Source organism: Nilaparvata lugens, chromosome 7 (assembly GCF_014356525.2).
Source record: "Nilaparvata lugens isolate BPH chromosome 7, ASM1435652v1, whole genome shotgun sequence".
Taxonomy (NCBI): domain Eukaryota; kingdom Metazoa; phylum Arthropoda; class Insecta; order Hemiptera; family Delphacidae; genus Nilaparvata; species Nilaparvata lugens.
In genome coordinates, this window is record NC_052510.1 from 53,496,848 (window position 1) to 53,519,468 (window position 22,621).

Below are 22,621 nucleotides of genomic sequence, written 5' to 3' on the forward strand. Positions count from 1 at the left end.
ATTATGGATTGTTACGAGTTATTCTTTACATATATTCTTATCTCGGTCATCATGATATGAAAGACCGGCTAGTGAAATAATATTTTCACAAAAACTCTTTTTATAAGTTCTCAACAAGTAGCCTACAATAATTTACTTCAATGTACTGGTATTCACTTTTGAATACAATAAATAGTCCACGGAACCTGGAATATTTTTATAAGGAAGATGAGAACGTTTCAAGATATTTTATTTGTAATCTCAGGCCCGGTTTCACAACAGCCGGTTAAATTTTAACCGTGATTATTTTCATAAGAACCAATCAGAGAAGGCGTTTTTGAAAAGACGGCTTCTCTGATTGGTTCTTGTGGAATTAATCCCGGTTAAAATTTAACCGGCTGTTGTGAAACCGGCACTTGGTGAGATGAATTTAGTATTTTGAATATACAGTACGTGAATTATGTTTTGTTACAGTCTGTTCCAAGAAAATGGCAAGTTTTCAATTTTTTTTCTTTATCAAGAAGCTCTCCATTGTTTTGTGATGCCTGATTATGTCAACCACTGTCTTTGTGATTATATAATGTTTCAGAGCTCTGAAACATATTAAAAATTATTTATTAAACTATTTGAGAATTAATAAAATGCGCATAGTGTATTCTAAAATTGAATAGGGCCTAATATTGTTGAGTGTAAAACTTTCCTCAATGAACGATACCTAATCAAAATCTTGCAAATTCATGTTTAAAATTAAAGCTCTGCACAAATTATTTTACTAACGTCAGTATTTTTCACCCAAATCAGGCGTCTTTCATTCAAAAGATATGTTTATTAGATAAGCAACGACCCTAGACAGTGATACTATGCATCAATTAAAATCATTCAATTGGCTGCGATAAATAAACTTTCTATTAGTTCCCCCACATTATAAATGAGAAAATAGAGGGGAATAACAGGAAAACAGCTGGAAAATATTTTGAACGCTGTACAAACTCACAGCATTCAAAAATGTATGGTAATAAGAATAAAAGTGTACCGGTCTTGATAGAAAGACCGGTACAAAGACTAAAGCAACAAATACTGAAGCTAGTCTTTAGTCTTTGCAGAGTTCCTTTAACTTACAAGTTTTAAAATGCTCAATATTTTAACAGAGTATTTCCAAGTTATCAGTGATTGTTTAGTGTTATATTGTTATTTAATTTGGTTTCCAACCCATCTAAATTCCTAGTTTATATATATATATATATATATATATATATATATATATATATATATATATATTTTGGACTTAAAATTGGACAATAATTATAAAGTGATAAATATAACCTATTTTTGGAAAATTTCTATCTAAATTTGGGAAAAGAACAGTTTTGGGCTTTAAGCCTGTTGTTCCTTCCCCAATCATTCATAGTTGAGAATTATATTGTAACTATCAATGTATAAATGAATAAATAAATAAAGCTACAAAGACTTGAAGCTACAAAGCTGGTTTATTTACTTCTAAAATAGTGTGTGTTTTCTAAAGCTGTAAATCTAATCAGTAAATTGGAAAAAGCTCAATTTGATGAGGTAGACATATAGAGAGTTATGATATTCTTTTGTTTCTCCTCGTCTCAACTGTTAATTAACGTTACTGATCAATTAAAATATTCTAAAAATATGATAAATGAATGAGAAATTCACCTTGAAAATGGTAGTGTTACTGGTTGTTTGTTGAACATGGATATTTGCAGAGAAATTCCAAGACAAACTGACGGATTGGGGCAGAGCTGCCCCTGTGGTGAGGGTCACATTCCACGCGTATACTGATTCATGCTCGGGCAAGAACAAGTATTCCGCCTCTTGTGAAGCCGTTCCAACAATTAGGAAACCTGTAACCAAAATCGATCAAACTTTTTCACATGAAATTCAATCATTTATCAAAATTCAACCACATTCGATTGGACGAAATTAAGAGTATTTTGCACTGAATTTATAAGTTAGACTATAGAATAAAAATTCAAATTGAATTTTGCTCATTAAAATGTTATTTCATGGTAATTTACATGTCTTTCATGCAGATGATGCCCACAACGGTTTGAATCCCGCCTGGGGCATGGACTTTTGATCATCTCATCAAACTACCCACGCTCAGACTTGGGCCCACCGCAAAGTAGACCAACGCTAATCCACGAAAAGCAACCCACGCCATGGGATGTTTTGTAAACCATTGCTGTAGAATTATTCATAATCAATCAGCTGATAAGTGGATTATTCATTGCATGTATTACACAGATGTCTGGAAGAGCATAGCAATGGTTTACAAAACGTCCTACGGCGTGGGTAGCTTTTCGTGGATTAGCGTTGGTCTACTTTGCGGCGGGCCCAAGTCTGAGCGTGGGTAGTTTGATGAGATGATCAAACGTCCATACCACAGGCGGGATTCAAACCTACAAATCAGGCGGAGCTAGCAGACTGAAGTTTTCGTAACGCTCCTGACCATCAGATCAGCCCGGCCAGCAATTACATAAATAAATATAATAAAGAAGTTTAACATGGATTGTTTTGACTCGATTTCAAAAGTCAACGGTTTCATTACCGCACCTCAACATGTTTCTGATGTTATGATGTAAGTTTACTCAATTTCTCTTTCTAGTGGTAAGAATATATAACTAAACTACGGTTCATGAATTTTTGTAATGTATTCTTTATGGAATCGCTTTAAAATTAAACTTGACAATGAAATAATAAAAATTAAGAACTTAGAAAAGCAAGCTATTATGAGCCAACTAATGGGAAAGGAGTTTTTTGGAAGAATATTACAATAGAAAGATTTTTTTTAATCATGCAGGAGTATTATAATATAGGACAAATAATATGTATCATGTTCTAAAATAAAATATCCTAAGTGTAAGAGTAGAAAACGCACAATTTGAATTTTAAATGGTTCACATATCATCGTTTATGAACAGTAAAATTAATTATTATCAAACCAAAATCCAAATTAAATGCTGTAATTCACCCCGAAGACTTCTGCTACTGCAAATATTGACAACAGGGTAAACAGCTAGATGGAAATTAGATAAGCGCTACTATTCAAAAATTATTTGTTAGCCCGGGAAGGGCTCCATCTGTAAACAGTGAAGTTCCAACGCAATTTAAAACATAAAGTATTCTAATGAATTATCGAATTAATATTGTTAGCTTAATTCTACGCACAATACCTCTCCTGGTTTGCAGAATATATTGGTGGTTCCAGAGTGTAACGGTTGCCCTTCCAACACAAAATCAGAGGTGTACGCAACCATTACTTGCAAAAATCTTATAAAACCAATAGATATTTTTGAAAAATGATTTAGTTTTGTCTTAAAGTTGATTACAGATCAACCAATTGTAAACTACACACGGCAGTAGTAATATGCCGCTTTTAACGCAGTCAAAACGTAATTTTTGTAATTCTTCAAGTTCAATTCACAAGGCTAAATTTGTGTATGAAATAGCAAATAGGAGGAACAAATGATCAAATAAATTAAAATTCATCACTAATCAGAAACTTTTTCGTGATGAGAAATTACTTCTATCAGCTCAGGAAGAGATTGATATTCACATATCTCTCTCATGTTCGTTATGTTAAATGAATTCTACAGTTGGGTTCCAAACAACGGTTTGGATTTTCGTTTAATAATAATAATGATAATTAAATGAATTCATGATTTCTTAAATCACACTCAATTCTTATTATAAATTAATATCTGACACGAAGTAATTTATCAACTATATTAATTGTTCACTAAATTCTGTTTAAATAATGAATGCAACTCATTCAATAAAAATTGATAGTGAAACAAAACAAAACTAGGCCTACACCCTCTACTGGGAAAAGGTTTGATAATAATCATATCAATGACTGCTTCACACTAGAAGTAATTCCGTAACGGTCTGTCAATTATGTAACAGGAACAAATAATGGTGCATCAAATTTACTGTCCTTGTAGCGATTACGTCGGTCTTGTCAATTCATTCATAGATAATCCATTTATCCTTGATCTTCATCAATTGATCATTGATAGTAATACATCTTTATATCAATTACAAATCTGGAGAGCTCAGTACTACACGATATTATTCAAATATATTATGTTGGATCCATACCAATGAGCCCATTATCGCATTCTAGTACCAACCAAATAATCTTACTCCAAGTTCAACAAACCGTACTCTAATGAAAAATCAAGGATTTGATGTACGGTAACGGTAATGACACACTAAGCCGGACACAACACAATTGGAGAAAAAATACCCTGCGCATATAAAAAAATGTCTGGAAGCGTCTATTGTGACATGATCTCATCTACTCAAATGCTAAGGCCTTCCTACTTGGTCGGAGCGGTCATCATGTCCGGGTTGGTGTGATACCACCCTAACGAAACGTATTAAATACGTTTATTTCAATAAATTTAATTTATTATCAATACATCTATTGATAAGGGTAGGCTATTGAGTGATGATTCTATTAAAATGAATGAGGTATACATTTTCTACTATAGTCAGGTCCACGTTATAATGGCAGTGCTTTAATTAGCAATGATATTGCTATCCTTGTCTATCATTCAACGAAGCAAATAGCGCTATCTCTTTTTCGCTTTGCTCTGTTGCCAGATCGTCTTTTAACAATTAACTGAGAAAATATTTCATCTTAATTATGGAAATTCATATGAAATTATAGAAAAATATGATTTCTTGCTTAATAAAATATAATTGATTATTTAAAACGAGAAAGAACAGTTAATATTACATTAATAAACCTGCATCAGCTACCGTCTGTAGAAGGCATTGACAAGTCAGAGGATCGACAACGTTGTTCTCCTATCTTTCTTCACTGCCATTATAACGTGGACTTCACAATAGAGACTCCCTAGAAGGATATGTTTATTCAAGACAATAATGATATATGTCTAACTATGAAAAAATTAAGTTGATAGATATTTACAATAATAAGAATAATAAATTGATTAAAATAAAGATTACTTACCAAGAACAATTATTGTCACAAATCGATCCATCCCTTTGAAAGAATTCCCAATTCAACCAAGAAACATTTCTAAAAATAATTTCCCACTCATGAAAGCACAATAAAGTAGTGGATTATCTGTAGCTTTTTCAGTCACTTTTGTTAAAAACCGACCATCAGTTTCTGTAGACGGGTGAACAAAAATCAATTGAAGAGCATTTTCCAAAATCTGTGCTATTCTAAAAATTTTCCACTCTTGATGTGAGTCAACTTAAAATTAATCGAACACATAACTTGAGAAGTAAACTTTCGAACGTTAGTAGCATTCACTGGAACTGAACTGAAAAATAAATGAATCACTGTTGGATGAATTCGACCTTTGATCCTGCGCCGGGGTTATCGCATACATTCGTCTTCTTATCTTCCTTCGAAGAAAGTGGGGAAGCAGCGAGACCATACACAGAGCAATACACGATATTAGGAGAAAATAGCAGAGAGAAACAGTAGAGAAGGGCAAATGAGAGAGAATGAGTAGACTTGGAGAAATTAGTTCCTCTATCAGTCTGCTGTATTAGTTGATAATAGCATTCAATTTTAATAATTTAAAAATTGGCTGTACACAATGATTGTGACAGGGTGATTGTTTGCCGGTCTCATTGCAACGGGATGCCATCAATTTGAAATTGAAATGAATGACGATTCTGTGAATACCAGCTTAATTCTATCCAGTTGAAATGGAGTAGTCCAGAGATTAGTATTACTTCTTCCCGAATTCGAGCACTAAATCGTAATGTAAAACTGTTGACCTACTCATAATGCAACAACCTTGATTGTTCAATACAAATTAAGAATAGAGTAAACAAAATTCAACGTTTCATTTCATTCAGGGAGCACTCCACACTGTTGAAAAACCGTATATACTTTGGGAACATAGTAGTTCAATGATTTATTATTCTATCTATAAAATATTCCATATAATAGAAATTGAGGAAATGCTCAATCTACTGCCTATCAAGGAAAATGAATGATTCAGAAAATGTTATCAAGATAATATGAAATGTAAATCAAAATCTGGAAAATTTTAAAGATATTTTCTGATTACAGTTATTGTACAAACAGTAAAACTAAATATGTACACACATAGAAGACGTAGTTGTATCCAAGAATAGAATTGCATTACTCATAATGTTTGTTCATCTCTATTAATAGATCTCACTTTATCATTGATTTAGATAATTGATCAATATTTTTGTCATATCAGAGCAAAGAATTTCTAAAAATAGACATTTTAATTTATCTAATTGAATATACTATTTAAATAAGCTGATCAAAATATATTTTATCACATCAATATTTGCTATTTCAATAATAAATAGTGTTTTTTTTGCTATGGTGAAAGTGTTTTTCAAGATATTCATTTTTAAAATGATATCATTAGAGAAGTAAACCTAATTGAGTCTTTTCATTTCGATGATGTACTTATTGTATGAATAAAGAAAGTTGTATTAATATTTTCATGTAATGAAATTTCAATAATGTTTGTTCATCTTTAATAATAGAAGATCGCACTTTTCCATGCAGCTTTTTTATCAAATATTGTATCAAATAAGAACGATCTGTTTCAATAATAGATATAATAATTGAATCGGTCTGAAGAGAAAGGGAACATGTCAAAAATCAGAATTTCTCAGGGGAGAGAAAAAACTGAATACAGATAAAAGTATTGATAATTTCAATATTGTTTTTTGTCATTAGGGTGCAAACTCTTTCAAGACAACAATTTTAATCCAGTATAAGCACTTATATAAGATTCACCCCTTAAAATTGAGTTTTTGTTAATTTCCTATTACTCATGATGATATTGTAAATTATCACTTTTCAACTTTTACAATAAACACCTCAACCGAAAGCAATCTAACCTCAAAGCAACGCGTGAATCAAAGGTAACTCAACAACAGCATAAAAATCACAACTGACAAACAGATCATTTTCGAATGTTCGGCGTTGAAAGGGAACATGTGTGTCATGACTAGTTCCCTTTTACTCCAGTACAGCAAAATTACGATATCTGTTTCTCGTATAAAGAGAATGCTGACATGTTCCCTTTCAACTCCAATCGATGTATCCCACAGTAAAGAACTCATTTCAACCATAAAAAAATGAAAAATTTTGACATGTTCCCTTTCTCCTCAGGCCGATTCAATTATTATTCATCCTTTTTAAATGCCCCTAAATACGCTAATAAAAATATAGTGTCCCAAAAAGAACGCAACATTGGATTGTTAATTTACTTATAATTTTACAATATTTTCCATTACAATGGAAAGTGCATTTTCTACGGTTAATTGTGGAACAAAATATAAGAAAAAAATAATCTTCATGACTTTGGTGACACACTTTGCTTTTTCAACAAAATCTGTGTCTCCCTGGACTCACAGTGATACTTTGTTTGAACACAGCAATGTTCTCGATAAACCGGCCAAGACGAGGGTGTCCTGGAGGTTGAATATTCAAAAGTGAACCTGTTCTTTCGTACAGGTCAATACCATAGAGAAACAATAGCGTAAGTAGATATCCCATGGTATAGGGCGTTTAGGTCGCAACTTTTATTGTTATATCAAGCCGATAGTCCATGTAATTCTTTCCCGTGAAGCTGTGTGACACTGGTAGTCTCTCATAGTGTGCCGTTCATACACTCTCACCCAAAAAAAAAACGGTAAAAATCGACAATAATCAACAGCAATCGGCTTGAGATAACAGTAAGAGTTGCGACATAAACGCCCTATACCATGGGATATCTACTTACGCTATTGTTTCTCTATGTCAATACTTTCAATTAGTATCTCAACTGTTAACTTGTTAAGTGAAATTTGTCGACCGAAAATTCTACTAACTTTTCGACTTAGCGTTCACGTACTTATAATGAGTTTTGAATGTCATAATGCGTTGCTCCTTCGTTTAAATGGAGCGTTACACGACGTCGACTAACCGCAGATGAAACTGATGAAAAAAAAGACAGTAACAGTGCTACCAACCTAGCTTGCCAACCACGGCGTGGAATTATGTTGCGTACTTTATGGGGCATTCTATACATTTTTTCTCCACCAATAATTTCAACCCTCGTTCTATTTGTAGGCCTAATCATGCAACCTTAGACTCAGAGGACACAAAATAACAATAATTCAATCAGCAATGAATAAATTTAATACGCTATTTACAAATTCAAGCAATACGTGTGTATTGGTTATTTTAATTATAATTTTTCCCTTGAACTTAGAAATTTAAATTAGCAGATAAGAGCATTAAATAGAACAATTATGAGCTAACGTTAACTGTAAATTAATTAAAAATTTCAGATACGAATATAAAAAATTGAAATATTTTACAGATTATCAGCAAATTAACTTCACCTTTTAAAAAATCAATATCATTCGGCTAGAATTTTAGAATAAATTCATTTGAGATTTTTAAGAGATTTTGAATATTATAGCTGGCAGATAACTAACCGAATATCAGGAAATTAACATCAAATTTAAAAAATCAATATCATTCGGTACAAATTCAAAATTTTAGAATAAAATTTGAATTAGAGATTTGGAATTATAGTATAACTGGCAGATAACTAACCGAATATCAGGAAATTAACATCAACTTTTTAAAAATCAATATCATTCGGTACAAATTTAAAATTTTAGAATAAATTCATTTGAGATTTTCAAGAGATTTTGAATTATAGTATAACTGGCAGATAACCAACCAAATATCGGGAAATTAACATCAAATTCAAAAAAAAATCAATATCACTCGGTACAAGTAAACAATTTTAGAATAAAGTCATTTGAAATTTTAAAGAGATTTAGAATAGTATAACTGGCAGATGAAATAAAATAATTGTCAAATCTACAGTGATTAATTATTATCATCTACTTTCACTAAAAGAAGATATATTACTTTTTCTGCATTAAATGAAAATTCAAAAATACAATTTTAAAAATAGAATTGGAATAGAATGAACGATTTTATTGTAAACATGAGTATTAGAATTTAACATATAAGTATGAGAAATGAGGATTTTCATTCATTTACCTGGTTTAAGAATAAACTATAATGATGATGTTTTAAACATATAACATAGTTCATAGCAATGGTAGAGAGTCCATTCCAAAACTATTTGTAAACACAACTCACTACTTTGATGAATGTAATCGCAGAAACGTTGCACCACACTTGTTCCTTGATGGTATAAAAATAAAAAGTCACTTACAATAAAAGGGGGTTTCAATGTTCATTGATCAAGTCACTAACCTCAGGAGGCAGCTCAATTTGTCTACAGCGTCTCTGTAAATAATAAAGATTAGACGAAATTAATTCCAGATACATTCATTTCCAATGGGTTATAATCAATAATAGAAAATGGTTATTTCAATAACGCCAAAAACCTCCAATGTAGTCAAATATTAAAATTGGCAAAGATTAGGTGAAATAAAAACGATGTTGTCAGTTCCATATAATTTATTTGAGCCAAACTTAAGTTTCAATGCATTAAGGCAACATCTTTAGTCTTCTTTTTTGTTAGACCAAACAAAACTAAAACCAAGTCTAACCAATGATGCCTTAGTGCATTGAAACTTAAGTTTGGCTCAAATAAATTAAGTGGAACTGACAATATCGTTCTTATTCCACTTTAATAATTATGGAGAAATTCCACAATATCTTTGTTCATAGTAAAAATATTTCTGATTTGAACTCACTTGATCATCTATTCTACGCTATGGGATGGTGTTTTGATGAAAATAATTATTTTTAAATTACAGTCTACTGATTGAAGATGAATCGAAAAATCAGAGGTTGCTCATATATTGGAAATGTCTAATTGTGTTATTGTCCTATTTTTTTACAGAGGGAGAAAATATTTTGATTTGTTGATCAACCACCTATCTTTTTATAATATTCATTATAACAACAAATATTCAATTATTATTCAACGAAAATCCTAAATAAATGCTGTGAATCACCCCGAAGACTTCTGCTACTGCAGACATTGGCAACAGGGTTGACAGCTAGATGGAAATTCGATGAGAACTACTATCCAAAAATTAGTTGCCAGCCCGGGAATCGAACCCGGTACCTCCCAATTGCTAGTCAGGAATCCTTACCCTTACACCAAACTGACAATCTCCGGATAGCAGCGCTCATTTTATACGAAGCCCGGAGGTACCGGGTTCTATTCCCGGGCTGGCAACTAATTTTTGGATAGTAGTTCTCATCGAATTTCCATCTAGCTGTCAACCCTGTTGGCAATGTCTGCAGTAGCAGAAGTCTTCGGGGTGATTCACAGCATTTATTTAGGATTTTCGTTAAATAATCATTATATATTAATTAGCATTTGAATAAATGCATTCTCTATTTAATTCCATCGACAAATAATATTCATCCTCACAAGAGTAATGCTTCCAAAATAGTCTATAAATACGGCCCAAAAAGTATCAGGATGATCTTGACAAATTTCTACCTAATTCTAATACATGTCGAAACGAGATTGGTACATAGTTCTTGACGATTTTTACCTGGCTAGTGGCCTTGTTTGATCCAACTGTTCGGAGATCGTATTTGCCTGATCTATCAGAGATTTCAACTGTTTAGGTGTATTATCCGGTTGGAGCCAAACTTTCGGTAAAGCACTACTGACCTGCAATCAAAATATATTCGTACAATTATTACTCCATCAACAAATAATTTTGTTTTTGCTATGCTGCTTATAGCAATAATGTTTGAATTTGAATGTAATCCATATATAAGGCAAAATGTGTGTCTATTACAGCTATTACCTGTTACTACTGACACTTGTCGGTTGTCGGAGGTATGGACGGCAACTATTACTTTCACAACATTTCAGGAAGGTTGGTAAACTATTAAAATAAATTAGGAATTGAATTATTCAAAGTTTAAACTCAGATAATAAATCAAATATCCAAGAAGATAAAATTAAAATTTCCAAGGACTCAAATCAAAATTCATAGCTCTCACATACTAAGAGTTCACGTCAAGTATTTGGATAAGACAAAAGTTTTTGTTGTGTATTGATGACTTTCATCAAGCACAACTCCCCCAACTATTCTCTACACAAATATTATATCAATTTTTGTTTTCCAGAATTGATGTATCTCATTATTTTTTCTAAAACATTTCAGCAAATGTTTCGCAAAGAATTTTGTTGAATATTAATATTTTATTATCCACTTTTAAATAGCAGAACAGCAACCTGTCCCAGATAGAAGTAGATGAAATGCCTCGTCTCGAGTGACATAGCTGCCGAAGTTTCTGCCCACAATGCAGTGCCAGGTTGGACTGTACTTCTTGTCAAACTCTTTTTTGATGAAAGCTGCAATATCTTTTTCGACATTGAACTTCTCCATGCCTTGCACGGCGCAATCAACTATAACTGAATATCATGTCTTACCATTCATTCATTTTTTTAGACTCAAAATAGTTTGTGAATCAAGTTATCATTTCTACATAACCTCTAGACTGTGTATTCCAAATTAAGGTTTAAAGCAGTTTTGGGCAAATGCCTGTTGTTTTTACCTGGATTGTATTTGTATACGATTACCAAAATTAAATTGTCGTGGTTAGAGTGGCCATTACTGTCCAAACTTCACCACGTCAACAAATAAAAAGGTCATTCTATTCTATTTCAAGTCATTCTATCACCATCCACCCCATTACCAAGGTATAAAGCCTCATGTTCACATGTGGAAGTCACCCACGCCGAATTTCTCCAGTGACCACATCCATATTTATTCGATCAAACACATTACAATATTGGAAATAAAGACCTTCGCTAGTCCAAAACTTCTTCCCTTCCTAAATTTAGTTTATTAAAACTGTCCAAATTAGGGTTATCTTCATCATATGAACAATTTTCACTTTCTGCAAGATTTAATGCAGACCTTATTAAGGCCTGCATTTTATAATTATAATGTTGAATTTTGTTCGGTTGATATAAACGTAAAATAAACCACTGCATTAATACTTTAGACGGGCTACACACTGGTGTCTATAGTGAGGTCCATGTTATAATGGCAGTGTACGATTGACAATACTGTTGCTGTCCTTTTCTATCATACAACAAAAACAGATAGCGCTATCTCTCTCTAGCTTTGCAATGTCAGTTTTCCAGAATATTTTATTTTTACTTTTGACAGTGACTGTACAAAAGTGAACAAAATTCATTATCAGTCGCCATTTTTTTCTTCATTATATCAAAATACTTGAGTACACAAGTCGTATAATTGATTTAATAGTTATTTGTATATCTAGAGTGAAAATTGCTGTTTTTTCTCCCTGAGGGAAAAGTTTGAAGCCCGAGGCGAAGCCGAGGGCAACAATTTTCCTGAGGGAGAAAAAACATTTTTCCTCCACCTACATTTTTATAAAAACTGCAAATAAAATAATTTTTAAAAACGTATGTGACCAATAAATGTGTTACAACATAATCTAAAAAGTAAACAGAAACAGCTGGCTTGTAATGACAGTTCTCCTCCGACAGCACTATCTGTCGGCTAAAGTTGTAACAACAATGACAGCCACAACTACAGCCATGATGAAGTTCCCGTTTCAAATTTGATTAGTTAATAAGTTATATTCGTTGGCTGGTATTTTGCATAACATGGATTAAAAGAAAAAAAATATAAATTTTTTCTAGTATAGTGATAGGAAGTTTGTAATAATAATTTCAGCATACAAACATAAATTTTATATATCGATCAAATGTATGGTTGAGGTATTGAATTTAGTTGGTTTAATGACTACTCTATATGCTTCCTCATCTGAGCTTAGACCTTCTGACCTATTCCAAATGTACGTTTTTAAAATAGAGATGCTTCCCATGTTATTTAAATGGAGTTACTTTTACTCCCTAGGGAGTTTTTCTGTTTTTTAGTACCGAGAGCGAAAAAGTGACACTTTAGTATCATGTTTCAGGGAGTAAAGTAAGTACTTTTGACAGTAGGTGGAGGAAAAATGTATTTTTGAAACAATGAAATAATTTTTAGACATTACCGTTTGAGAAACACAAATTAAAATATCTGAAATGACATTTTAAAAGTTGATAACTAACCATCCTAGACTTCATCCATGCTTCAGTTAGCCTACACGTATAGGTTAGACCTACTCGTACCGGTATAAATAATATTGAAAAGTTATTTCAGAGCTATTGCCATTGAAATTAATTATTTTGAATATGATTTCTATTATTTTTAAAAGAAATTGGAATAGAATACCTACTAAATAACTCAATTTCTGTTGTTTTGAAATTCAGATTGTTGAATCACAGCTTTTTAAATTAGCCGCCATTTCAGGTTTGTATAAAAAAAATCTAATCTCAGTTGTGAAAGCAAATTTTCGAATCAAATTATGGAAAAAAATTTTCTTGATCAATTTGACATTAAATTGATTATTTAATTAAGGAAATGATAATAAATATTATTAGATCAAATTTAATGGGATGAATTGAGTAACAGCTGTGTACACTCAGTGGCAAAATGGAGAGACTTGGCAACGTTTTTCTCCTATCTTTCTTCACTGCCATTATAACGTGGACCTCACTATAGTCATCAAATCTCGTGTCCGAGGCATATGTCGCACGTAGAACCAACATGTGTTGTAAACTATTTTATTGCATGATGAATATTTACGGCAGTGCGATAAAAACAGAGACAAGTACAAAATACATGCATGTCTCATGAAATTTGATCAGACCCAACAAGTGTCTAAGACAAGTGTCACGACACTAGTGTGTAGCCCGCCTTAAAATACTGAAAATCTTAAAAAATCTTTAAATCTTTACGATGATTCACTACCATCAATTGATCAGTTGCGACCTGAAAACTCTGACACCAGACCTGAGCCAGCCAGGTCACTCGATATTATTATATTACTAACATCAATATAAAAAGGAAAGTAAGGACAAGGATTAAGGACCATTAAGGACATCCTCAAGGACATTAATGACAAAATGGTAAGGACCTTGTCCTACCATTAAGGACAAGGAAAGTAAGATACTATGAAAAAAATGATCAAAGTGATTCACAATAAGTTTAAATTTTGGGGTTCGGATTATCAAGACTACAGTACTCTACTTTAATGACTAATTGAATTTGTAATTGTTTTTGAATTTCATCGAAACTATCAAAAGACATTTTGTGATAAAACAGAACAATAACTTTTGATTGGATCAATGGCAAATTCAGGATTAAAATGAAACTCATCAAGAATAATAAGTTGAGTGACGAGAATAACAATAGTACTTTACGTCACAAGTCCGGTAACGGTAGTTTACCGCATAAGTATGATTGTTTCTGCCCGAAACGTAGTTGAGGGCAGAATTATCATACGAATGCGGTAAATACGTTACCATACAAGTTACGTACAATATTTTTTGTCATACTTTTCTCAGAAAGAATAATATTGCTGAGAAACAGTAAACATTACCTTACCTGCTGCTGTTCGAGTTACTGCATTCTATAAACATGACCTAGCCCATAGTTCCTAGGTCATAACAGACCCATCTAGCTCAAATAGAATAATAAAGGCCAATGTTAATAAATGTAAGATGAGTTCTTAAACTTGAAACTTATTAGATGAGTTCAAATAATATTTCAGTTATTCTATTAGTTACTTAGATATTATTAACTCACTCTCTTCTTCTCACTAAAGTTCTCAACAATAAGAAGTTTAAATTATTGTTACCGATACAACAAATGAAGACTATAACGCTAAGACTATAGAGCTATTTGAATCAATTTGAATGTTCCAATTTCGGAAGAGGGAAACATACTCGACTGTAAAGGAAACCATAAATGATCTCTTTACAGTATAGTATGCTGTAATGAAAATCACATGTTTTCTTGTTCTGCAAACAGCTGTTTACCGGCTTGATTTGATGCATGGAAAACAGCTGCAATTGAGTAAGTAGTATGACAAAAAATATGTTGCGATTCAACATGTAATATTAAGATTGAATTTTATATACCAACCATATAACACTTGACGGCAGCCTGGAAAGGCTCACTGATGCGAATGGCCAGCAGCAGATAGCGATTGAGCAGCGAATCGAGCGCCAGTTCGAAAATGATCTCATCGCTGACGATTCCCTGCCACCTGACAATGTTGCTCAGCAGTTTCACTGCCATCGCGAACTGGCGCTGGAAAAAGTAGTTCATGCGCCCCTCCATCATCTGCTTCGGGAAGATCGGAATGAACACGTCGTTCTCAATCGAATTTCTCAGTTTCAACACGATTGTGTTCAGCAGTGTGTTTAGATTCTTGCTTTCGGCGCTCAGTGTCGGGTAGAGCTGGATCAGGTTGGATACTATTTGCACAAGTGATAGCGATTGAGATGTGGATATTGGATCGTAGCTGGCATCTACAAGCTCTGCAACAATACAAACAACACAATTCAACATAAAAATATGCAAAGTATAACACGGAGAAGACTTGGGGCCAGACCCCATATTAAGCGGGGTTACAAGCGTTTTCATACGGAATAAGAATAAGAATCTTTATTGGCCATTAAACAAACATAGATGCAATAGGCGGAGTCGGCAGGGCAGGAAGCTCTCCGATTGGCTGATTGGGTTGGCGCAAGTAAAAACGCTCTATGTGATCTGGTCCTTATCCGATTACATAAAATCGTGACTAAGGGTCATATGAACCATCTACGTTAAGGCTGTGCAAAGGCTAGAAATAAACTATCTACTGATGATATTTTTCAAAGTTTTTCGATTTGTAAATCATCAAGCTATCAAAATGAAAAAGTTTTCTCAGGAAAACATTTTTCCGATCATTACTTTTTGAGATATGAACGCATAAAGTTTACATTTTTGGCACAGATCATTTCAAATTCGGTAAGAGATTAATCCATGAGATTCAGAGATAATTTCTTCATGGTATTGATGATTGATTAAAACAAAAATTTTCTGAAAATATTGATTTTTGAGAAAGTTATTCAATTTACCGAAAATAACTCAAGTTATTACTTGACTCATAACAATAGCTCAAGTTATTTTTGGTAAATTGAACAACTTTCTCAAAAATCAATATTTTCAGAAAATTTTTGTTTTTTATTCAATCAACAATACCATGAAGAATTAATCCTCTGAATCTCATGGATTTATCTCTTACCGAATTTGAAATGTTATCACAAAAATTTAAACTTTAGGCGACTCTTATCTCAAAAATTAATGATCGAAAAAATGTTTTCCTGAGAAAACTTTTTCATTTTGATAGCTTGATGATATACATATCATCGAAATCTTTGAAAAATATCACCAGTGGAAAGTTTATTTTTACTTTCCTTGCCCTACTTCCATAGGTAAGGAAAGTATTGCTTTCCAAAAAAAAATTAAGGTAGGTACCCCAATTTCAAGTTTTCTATACGTTTCAAGGTCCCCTGAGTCCAAAAACATGATTTTTGGGTATTGGTCTGTGTGTGTGTATGTGTGTATGTGTGTATGTCTGTGAGCACGATAACTCCATTCCTAATTAACCGATTGACTTGAAATTTTAAACTTAAGGCCCTTATACTATGAGGACCCGACAATAAGAAATTCAATTCAAGATGGCGGAAAAAATGGCGAATAATTACTAAAAACCATGTTTTTCACGTTTTTCTCGAAAATGGCTTTAACGTTTTTCTTCAAATTTATACCATGGATAGCTATTTATAAGCCCTATCAACTGGCATAAGTCTCATTTCAGGGAAGATTTCAGAAGCTCCGTAATATTCTTGAGAAAAATGGCGGATAATGACTAAAAAACCATGTTTTTCACGGTTTTCTCGAAAACGGCTCCAACGATTTTCTTCAAATTTATACCATGGATAGCAGCTATTCATAAGCCCTATCAACTGACATGAGTCTCATTTCTGAGAAAATTGCAGGAGCTCCGTAATATACTTGAGAAAAATGGCGGATAATTACTAAAAAAACCATGTTTTTCACGATTTTCTCAAAATAACTCGACCGATTTTTTTTTAATTCTTACTCTGTGTAGTTATTTATCAGCTCTATTAACTGGCATGAGTCTCCTTTCTGGGAAACTAATGGGGGGTCCACCCCATCCTTGAGAAATGGACTTTGTAACCTCCTTCTCGTGCATGAGGTAGGTAGGTAGAGCAGTTCATGAAAAGAACACATAGTCGAGATATTTCATCTGTAGAACAGCTGTTTTGACGACTTTAAAAAAATGACGACTAAAAAAATCATCGAATTTCACAATTTACACAAAGGAAAAAGTACTCTGGAAACAATTATGTATACACATATACAAAAGTCTGATTGTAGTTTCAAATATGAGCAAGGAAAGTTGTGTGAGTGTACCACACCAGATTTTTATAAACTGCTCTACCTACCCACGGTATATGGAAGAAGAAGTAAAAACCGTGTACCTACCTACCTCATGCACGAGAGGGAGGTTACAAAGTCCATTTCTCAAGGATTGGGTGGACCCCCATTAGTACCCCAGGAAAAAGACTCATGTCAGTTGATAGAGCTAATAAATAACTATACAGGGTATGGATTTGAAAAAAATCGTTAGGGCCGTTTTTAAGAAAATCGTGAAAAACATGGTTATTTAGTAACTATCTTTTTCTCAAGAATATTACGGAGCTCCTGCAATTTTCTCAGAAATGAGACTCATGTCAGTTGATAGGGCTTATAAATAGCTATACATGGTATGAATTTAAAGAAAATCGTTAGCCGTTTTCGAGAAAACCGTGAATAACATGGTTTTTTAGTGATTATCCGCCATTTTTCACAAGAATATTATGGAGCTCCTGCAATTTTCCCAGAAATGAGACTCATGTCAGTTGATAGGGCTTATAAATGGTATAAATTTGAAGAAAATCGTTAGAGCCGTTTTCGAGAAAACCGTGAAAAACATGGTTTTTTAGTAATTATCCGCCATTTTTCCGCCATTTTAAATTCAATTATAAGGACCTTAAGTTTAAGATTTCAAGTCAATCGGTTGATTAGGAATGGAGTTATCGTGTTCACAGACATACACACACACACATACACACACACACACACACACACACAGACCAACACCCAAAAATCATGTTTTTGGACTCAGGGGACCTTGAAACGTATAGAAAACTTGAAATTGGGGTACCTTAATTTTTTTTGGAAAGCAATACTTTCCTTACCTATGGTAGTAGGGCAAGGAAAGTAAAAAGAACACAGTCATAGTCAAGATATTTCACCTGTAGAACAGCTGTTTTTTGACGAATTTCAAAAAAATCATCGAATTTCATAATTTACATAAAGGAAAAAGTACTCTGAAAACAATTGTATATACACATATACAGTAGTCTGATCGTAGTTGCAAATATGTTGCCGTCAATCGTCATTATGTTATTCCCCTAAACTATTCTCGTTTGATAATGAGGCTTATAGTTCAATGAGCAAGGAAAGTTGTGTGAGTGTACCACACCAGATTTTTAGCCTTTGCACAGCCTTAATGTGATCTGGTTCTTATCCGATTTCATAAAATCATGACTAATAACCGTATGCACCATCTACGTTAAACCACGATTACTTGAACGATTTGCATTCATTCTATTGTGTTACAGTCCGGGTTTAAACCATCAGCTGAATCATCTAACTTAAACTGAGTTTGTGCATATGGGCCTTATCCCATAGCGACAAGCTCAGCTGATTTTTCAAATTTTCCATCATCGTATCTGATATTCCATTTAACAATCAAATCCAAGCAGTTTCAATCATTGTACAATTTTGAGCAGAAATAAATCTGTTCAAAATAAAAATATAACTGCATATAAACCTCAAATTTTCTTTCAGCGAATTCTTCATATTTTGCTTGAAACGTTGTTTTAGTATGATGTTCTGTAGTTGGTATTTTATTGGAATGTTAAGGGTAGAGGGCCGACTGAGCCTGACTACCTAGGCAATAAATGAAGGCAGCCATTTTAAATGATAAACTTTTTGCAATTAAAATCGTATCCTGAATAAGTTCAACTGATGCCCACAATATAACTTGGATGAACAAAGTATAAAATTTTATAATTAAATCCTTTTTGCTCATCAGATCAGCATGAATGAGAAAAATACCATAACACACATAAATGAATTCTATTTATCGTCACTGAAATTTTGTATTGTGATGGAACAGATACTCACGGTTCAGTTTCGGTACAATAATTTTTTCAAATACTCTAGGTATTAATTGCAGGTCGGGATCAGATTTCAGAGAATCTTCTGTTTCCGAATTCTTTATTCCATAGTTCAGTAGGCTCACATACCAAGCTGTTCTTTCCAAATCATTGCCAGCCTAAATTGATAGAATAAGAATTTTATTAAAAAATTGATAACAGAATCTGCAAACATTCACTTTATAATCTAGAAACTACAATTTGAAAATTAAGGGCTATATTATATCTAAATAGCCTGGGTATGAATAATAAGGTTGGAGATAAACTGAGGAAATATTGAAAAAGGTAGAAATACAATTGAAACTAATTTAATCATTTTCCAATCATTTCTTTGCCAGGAATAAAAGAAGTGTTTACGAGATAAAGAATGAATATCAGAAAATTGGAAAAATTGGGAAAAAAAATTATTTAACGAACATCCATATTAAATGCTGTAAATCACCCCGAAGACTTCTGCTACTGCAAATATTGACAAAAGGGTAAACAGCTAGATGGAAATTCGAATCGGGGTGATTTACATAATTTAATTTGGATTTTTGTTCAATAATAATTATTAATTCATTAGCATTTGAATAATTGCAATATCTTAGTATTTCCATCTGTAGAAAATTGGTAACATTTTCCATAAAAATATTGGGTTTGCCAAAAATTGTAAATTCAAAATAAAAATTCATTCAAGGTTGATAATATTCTCTCCTCAATTTTGGGAACAATTAATTAATTATCTTGTTTAATAAGCAGACTTCATTTGAGCTATTTATTATTTATTTAGCGTATGGCAGATACAAAACACATATAAAGCTCATAAGTCTCATTTGAGCTATGTTCAAGTTAAAAACTGTTCTCTTTTCACCAAATATATAAACATAGAGTGAGAGAATACCATTAAAAAATTTAAATGAATAATAAAGTTATCTTTCCTTTTTTTCTTGTCTTTTAAATTTGTTTTTTTTACTCTTTCTTAATTTGCTTTGTTAACTGTAACACTTCTTTTTTATTTTAAGTAGTTTTTTCTGCCCAAACAGGTTTTTGTAGCCTTTGGGATTATTTTCCATTTTTATATTGATTTTTTGTAATGTTCTTCAGGGTATGATTGTGATTTTTTAAGTTATTTGATAATTATTTCAGTAACTATGGTAATTTCATGCTCTGTATTATTGTGAAAATGGAAAATAAATTGATTTGATTGATTGATAATTAAAATCGAATGAATTTCAGTCCATACCTGACTTAAAGGGTTCCACATCAAGATATTCAGCCTGATCAAAGGCCCAAGAACTTTCGGTAAACATAGATTGACATAAGCTTCGGTGTAAGCATCTAAATCAGTTTCCTTCCAGCTTTCAAACCTTTCTAAAATTCCTCCAACTGTGGCAAAATCATCCAGAGCATCTTCAAACACATGTTTAGCATCTTGCTCCACAGTTTCTGGAAAAGAAAGAAGCGAAATGATAAAACAGGTTTGTTGGAAGGATTGTCAGAACTCATTATATATACATAAAAGTTATAATATGTAGCAGGTAGCCCGTGCTCCGCAAGGATCTAATAACACAAATTGACATATTAAAAACTTGTCTTCGTGAAATTTTGAATTATTTAAAATAGGCCTATAACCATCCTCGGTAAATTAAGAAACTATATGCTAAATTTCAAGTTAATCAGTCAAATAGTTCAGACGATGCGTCATTCGTGAATTTCCTATCCCGTAAGTGTATAAGTCAATTCTTTCCTTTATTATAGATTATCAACACATTTCAAATAATACTATATTGTCATTTAAAAGCTGAAACCTAACCTTTCCTTTAAACCCTAATTGAACAGAACCTTTCAGGTTACGGTAGGTTAGGTTAGGTTATAACCATAGCCACCTCTAATGAGGTATTGGAGGTGGCTATGGTTATAACCGAACAGAACCGTAACAGAACCTTTCAGGTTACGTTCATACACTAGACAAATTGAAACTCGCAGTTCTGAGGCACTCCCGACAGAAATACGGCAACAGTGGGCTCCCATTCTCTCAAAAATAACATGACCATACAGCTGCAAAGTAAGGTTTGCACGGGCTAAACGTATTATAGGATAAAATCAATTTGATTCAAAAAGTTAAGCGCGAACCTTTCTGTGTCCTGAAAGCAGCGGCTTCCATTTCGGTGACCTCGTCGTCACTGGACATGCCATCCATGTGCTTGCCACCATTGGTCACTGCCTTCTGTTCGCGCAGGCGCATTCGTCTGATGCGTCTTCCCTCTCTCTCTGCCGCCCGGCGCACCCTCTCTTCATCCCTCATCGAAGGCTCTGCAACAACCCAGTCAAGTGCACTGTTACAATCCACACTAATTCATATATACTATGAGAAACTAAATAACATATTACAAATGGTTCAAAAGTTTAAACAAATGTTAAACGTTTAAAGAGAAATAAGATTTATTAGCTAATAATAATGGATACAAAATTATTTTGGAAAATTTACTAAAATAAATATTCTACTCAATTGGAAGAAAGTTAGTCTCAATCAAATTATAAATGATAGGGACTCAATGCTAGCACACACCTTATTCAGTTTCTTGTTTATAATCGTACGACATATTTTTATGTGTATGCTTGTTCTAATTGTAAACTATACAGAGTTTTATGAAATTTTTGTTCAGAGAAACTGATAATATAGAGAAGAAAATACCTGGCATTCGCAACAGGAAATATTGAAATACATAAAAAAAATACAATATTGAATATTGAATATATTGAAAATTAATATTGAATATTATCAAATAATCTGGCAGAACATATTAAAATAGTTTGAGCAATCAGTTGATTAAAAAATGTGAAAAAGGAGAGAGATAAGATCAATGAAAACCATTGCCTACGTTTGCTGCAGCAATGAAGGGAAAGAAATTCATGTAAAAAAATTATGGGTTTAATTAAAAATTGATGAGAAATAATACAAGAGATTAGACTAGAAAGGTTTCAATCATGGTAGAAAAAGCAATATCTTATACGATTCATGGTGCATAATATCACTAAAAACGAATCAGTTTTACCTGGTGGCACAATGAAAAAACCTTCAAACTATGGTTAGATTGAGAAATCATCACCAATTTAGAGATTACTACTCAATGTTTGATCTCAAGTGTAAGTTTCTCAATTAACTAAATTGAAAGAGAACAATCATTGATCACGAGAAAAACTTTCATGATAAACTGGAAGTGAATGTTATGAGTTATCTAGGCTTAAAACTTGAATATTTAAGTTATATAAATTAATAACTTGAAAATCCTCTCCAATCCTATTGTAGTTTTTATAACTGAATACCAAAAAGTTGAACAAATTCTATGTGAAATATAGAAATTCGCATGTGCAGTGCTAGTCCACTTGGTGGGCCGACTGATACGGTAACGGTTTTTAAGGAGGTGATGAGAAATATG

At 32.7% G+C, this 22,621-nt stretch overlaps 3 protein-coding genes across 3 annotated transcripts in view; all 3 read right to left on the bottom strand.

Annotated features, from left to right (window-relative positions):
• The window catches only part of LOC111051654, a 39,410-nt gene extending 33,922 nt beyond the window's left edge, over window positions 1-5,488 (bottom strand). The window contains 2 exon segments of the mRNA XM_039433153.1: window positions 1,660-1,847; window positions 4,988-5,488. Of these exon segments, the coding sequence (XP_039289087.1) occupies window positions 1,660-1,847; window positions 4,988-5,018 (219 nt within the window). The 5' untranslated portion in view covers window positions 5,019-5,488.
• A 2,657-nt stretch (window positions 5,489-8,145) lies between these two features.
• Window positions 8,146-22,621, bottom strand: part of LOC111051655 (PAX3- and PAX7-binding protein 1) — a 29,716-nt gene continuing 15,240 nt past the window's right edge. The window contains exons 10-15 of the mRNA XM_022338201.2: window positions 21,315-21,494; window positions 20,425-20,627; window positions 19,168-19,318; window positions 15,004-15,401; window positions 10,534-10,655; window positions 8,146-9,304 (exon numbers count right to left, since the gene is read on the bottom strand). Coding sequence (XP_022193893.2) covers window positions 9,259-9,304; window positions 10,534-10,655; window positions 15,004-15,401; window positions 19,168-19,318; window positions 20,425-20,627; window positions 21,315-21,494 — 1,100 coding nt within the window. The 3' untranslated portion in view covers window positions 8,146-9,258. The remainder of the gene's footprint in view (window positions 9,305-10,533; window positions 10,656-15,003; window positions 15,402-19,167; window positions 19,319-20,424; window positions 20,628-21,314; window positions 21,495-22,621) is intronic.
• On the bottom strand, window positions 10,691-11,635 carry LOC120352468 (dynein light chain 2, cytoplasmic-like). Its single transcript, XM_039433157.1, is given in 2 exon segments — window positions 10,691-11,265; window positions 11,267-11,635. Coding segments are annotated over 2 exon segments (183 nt in total). The 5' UTR covers window positions 11,383-11,635; the 3' UTR covers window positions 10,691-11,198.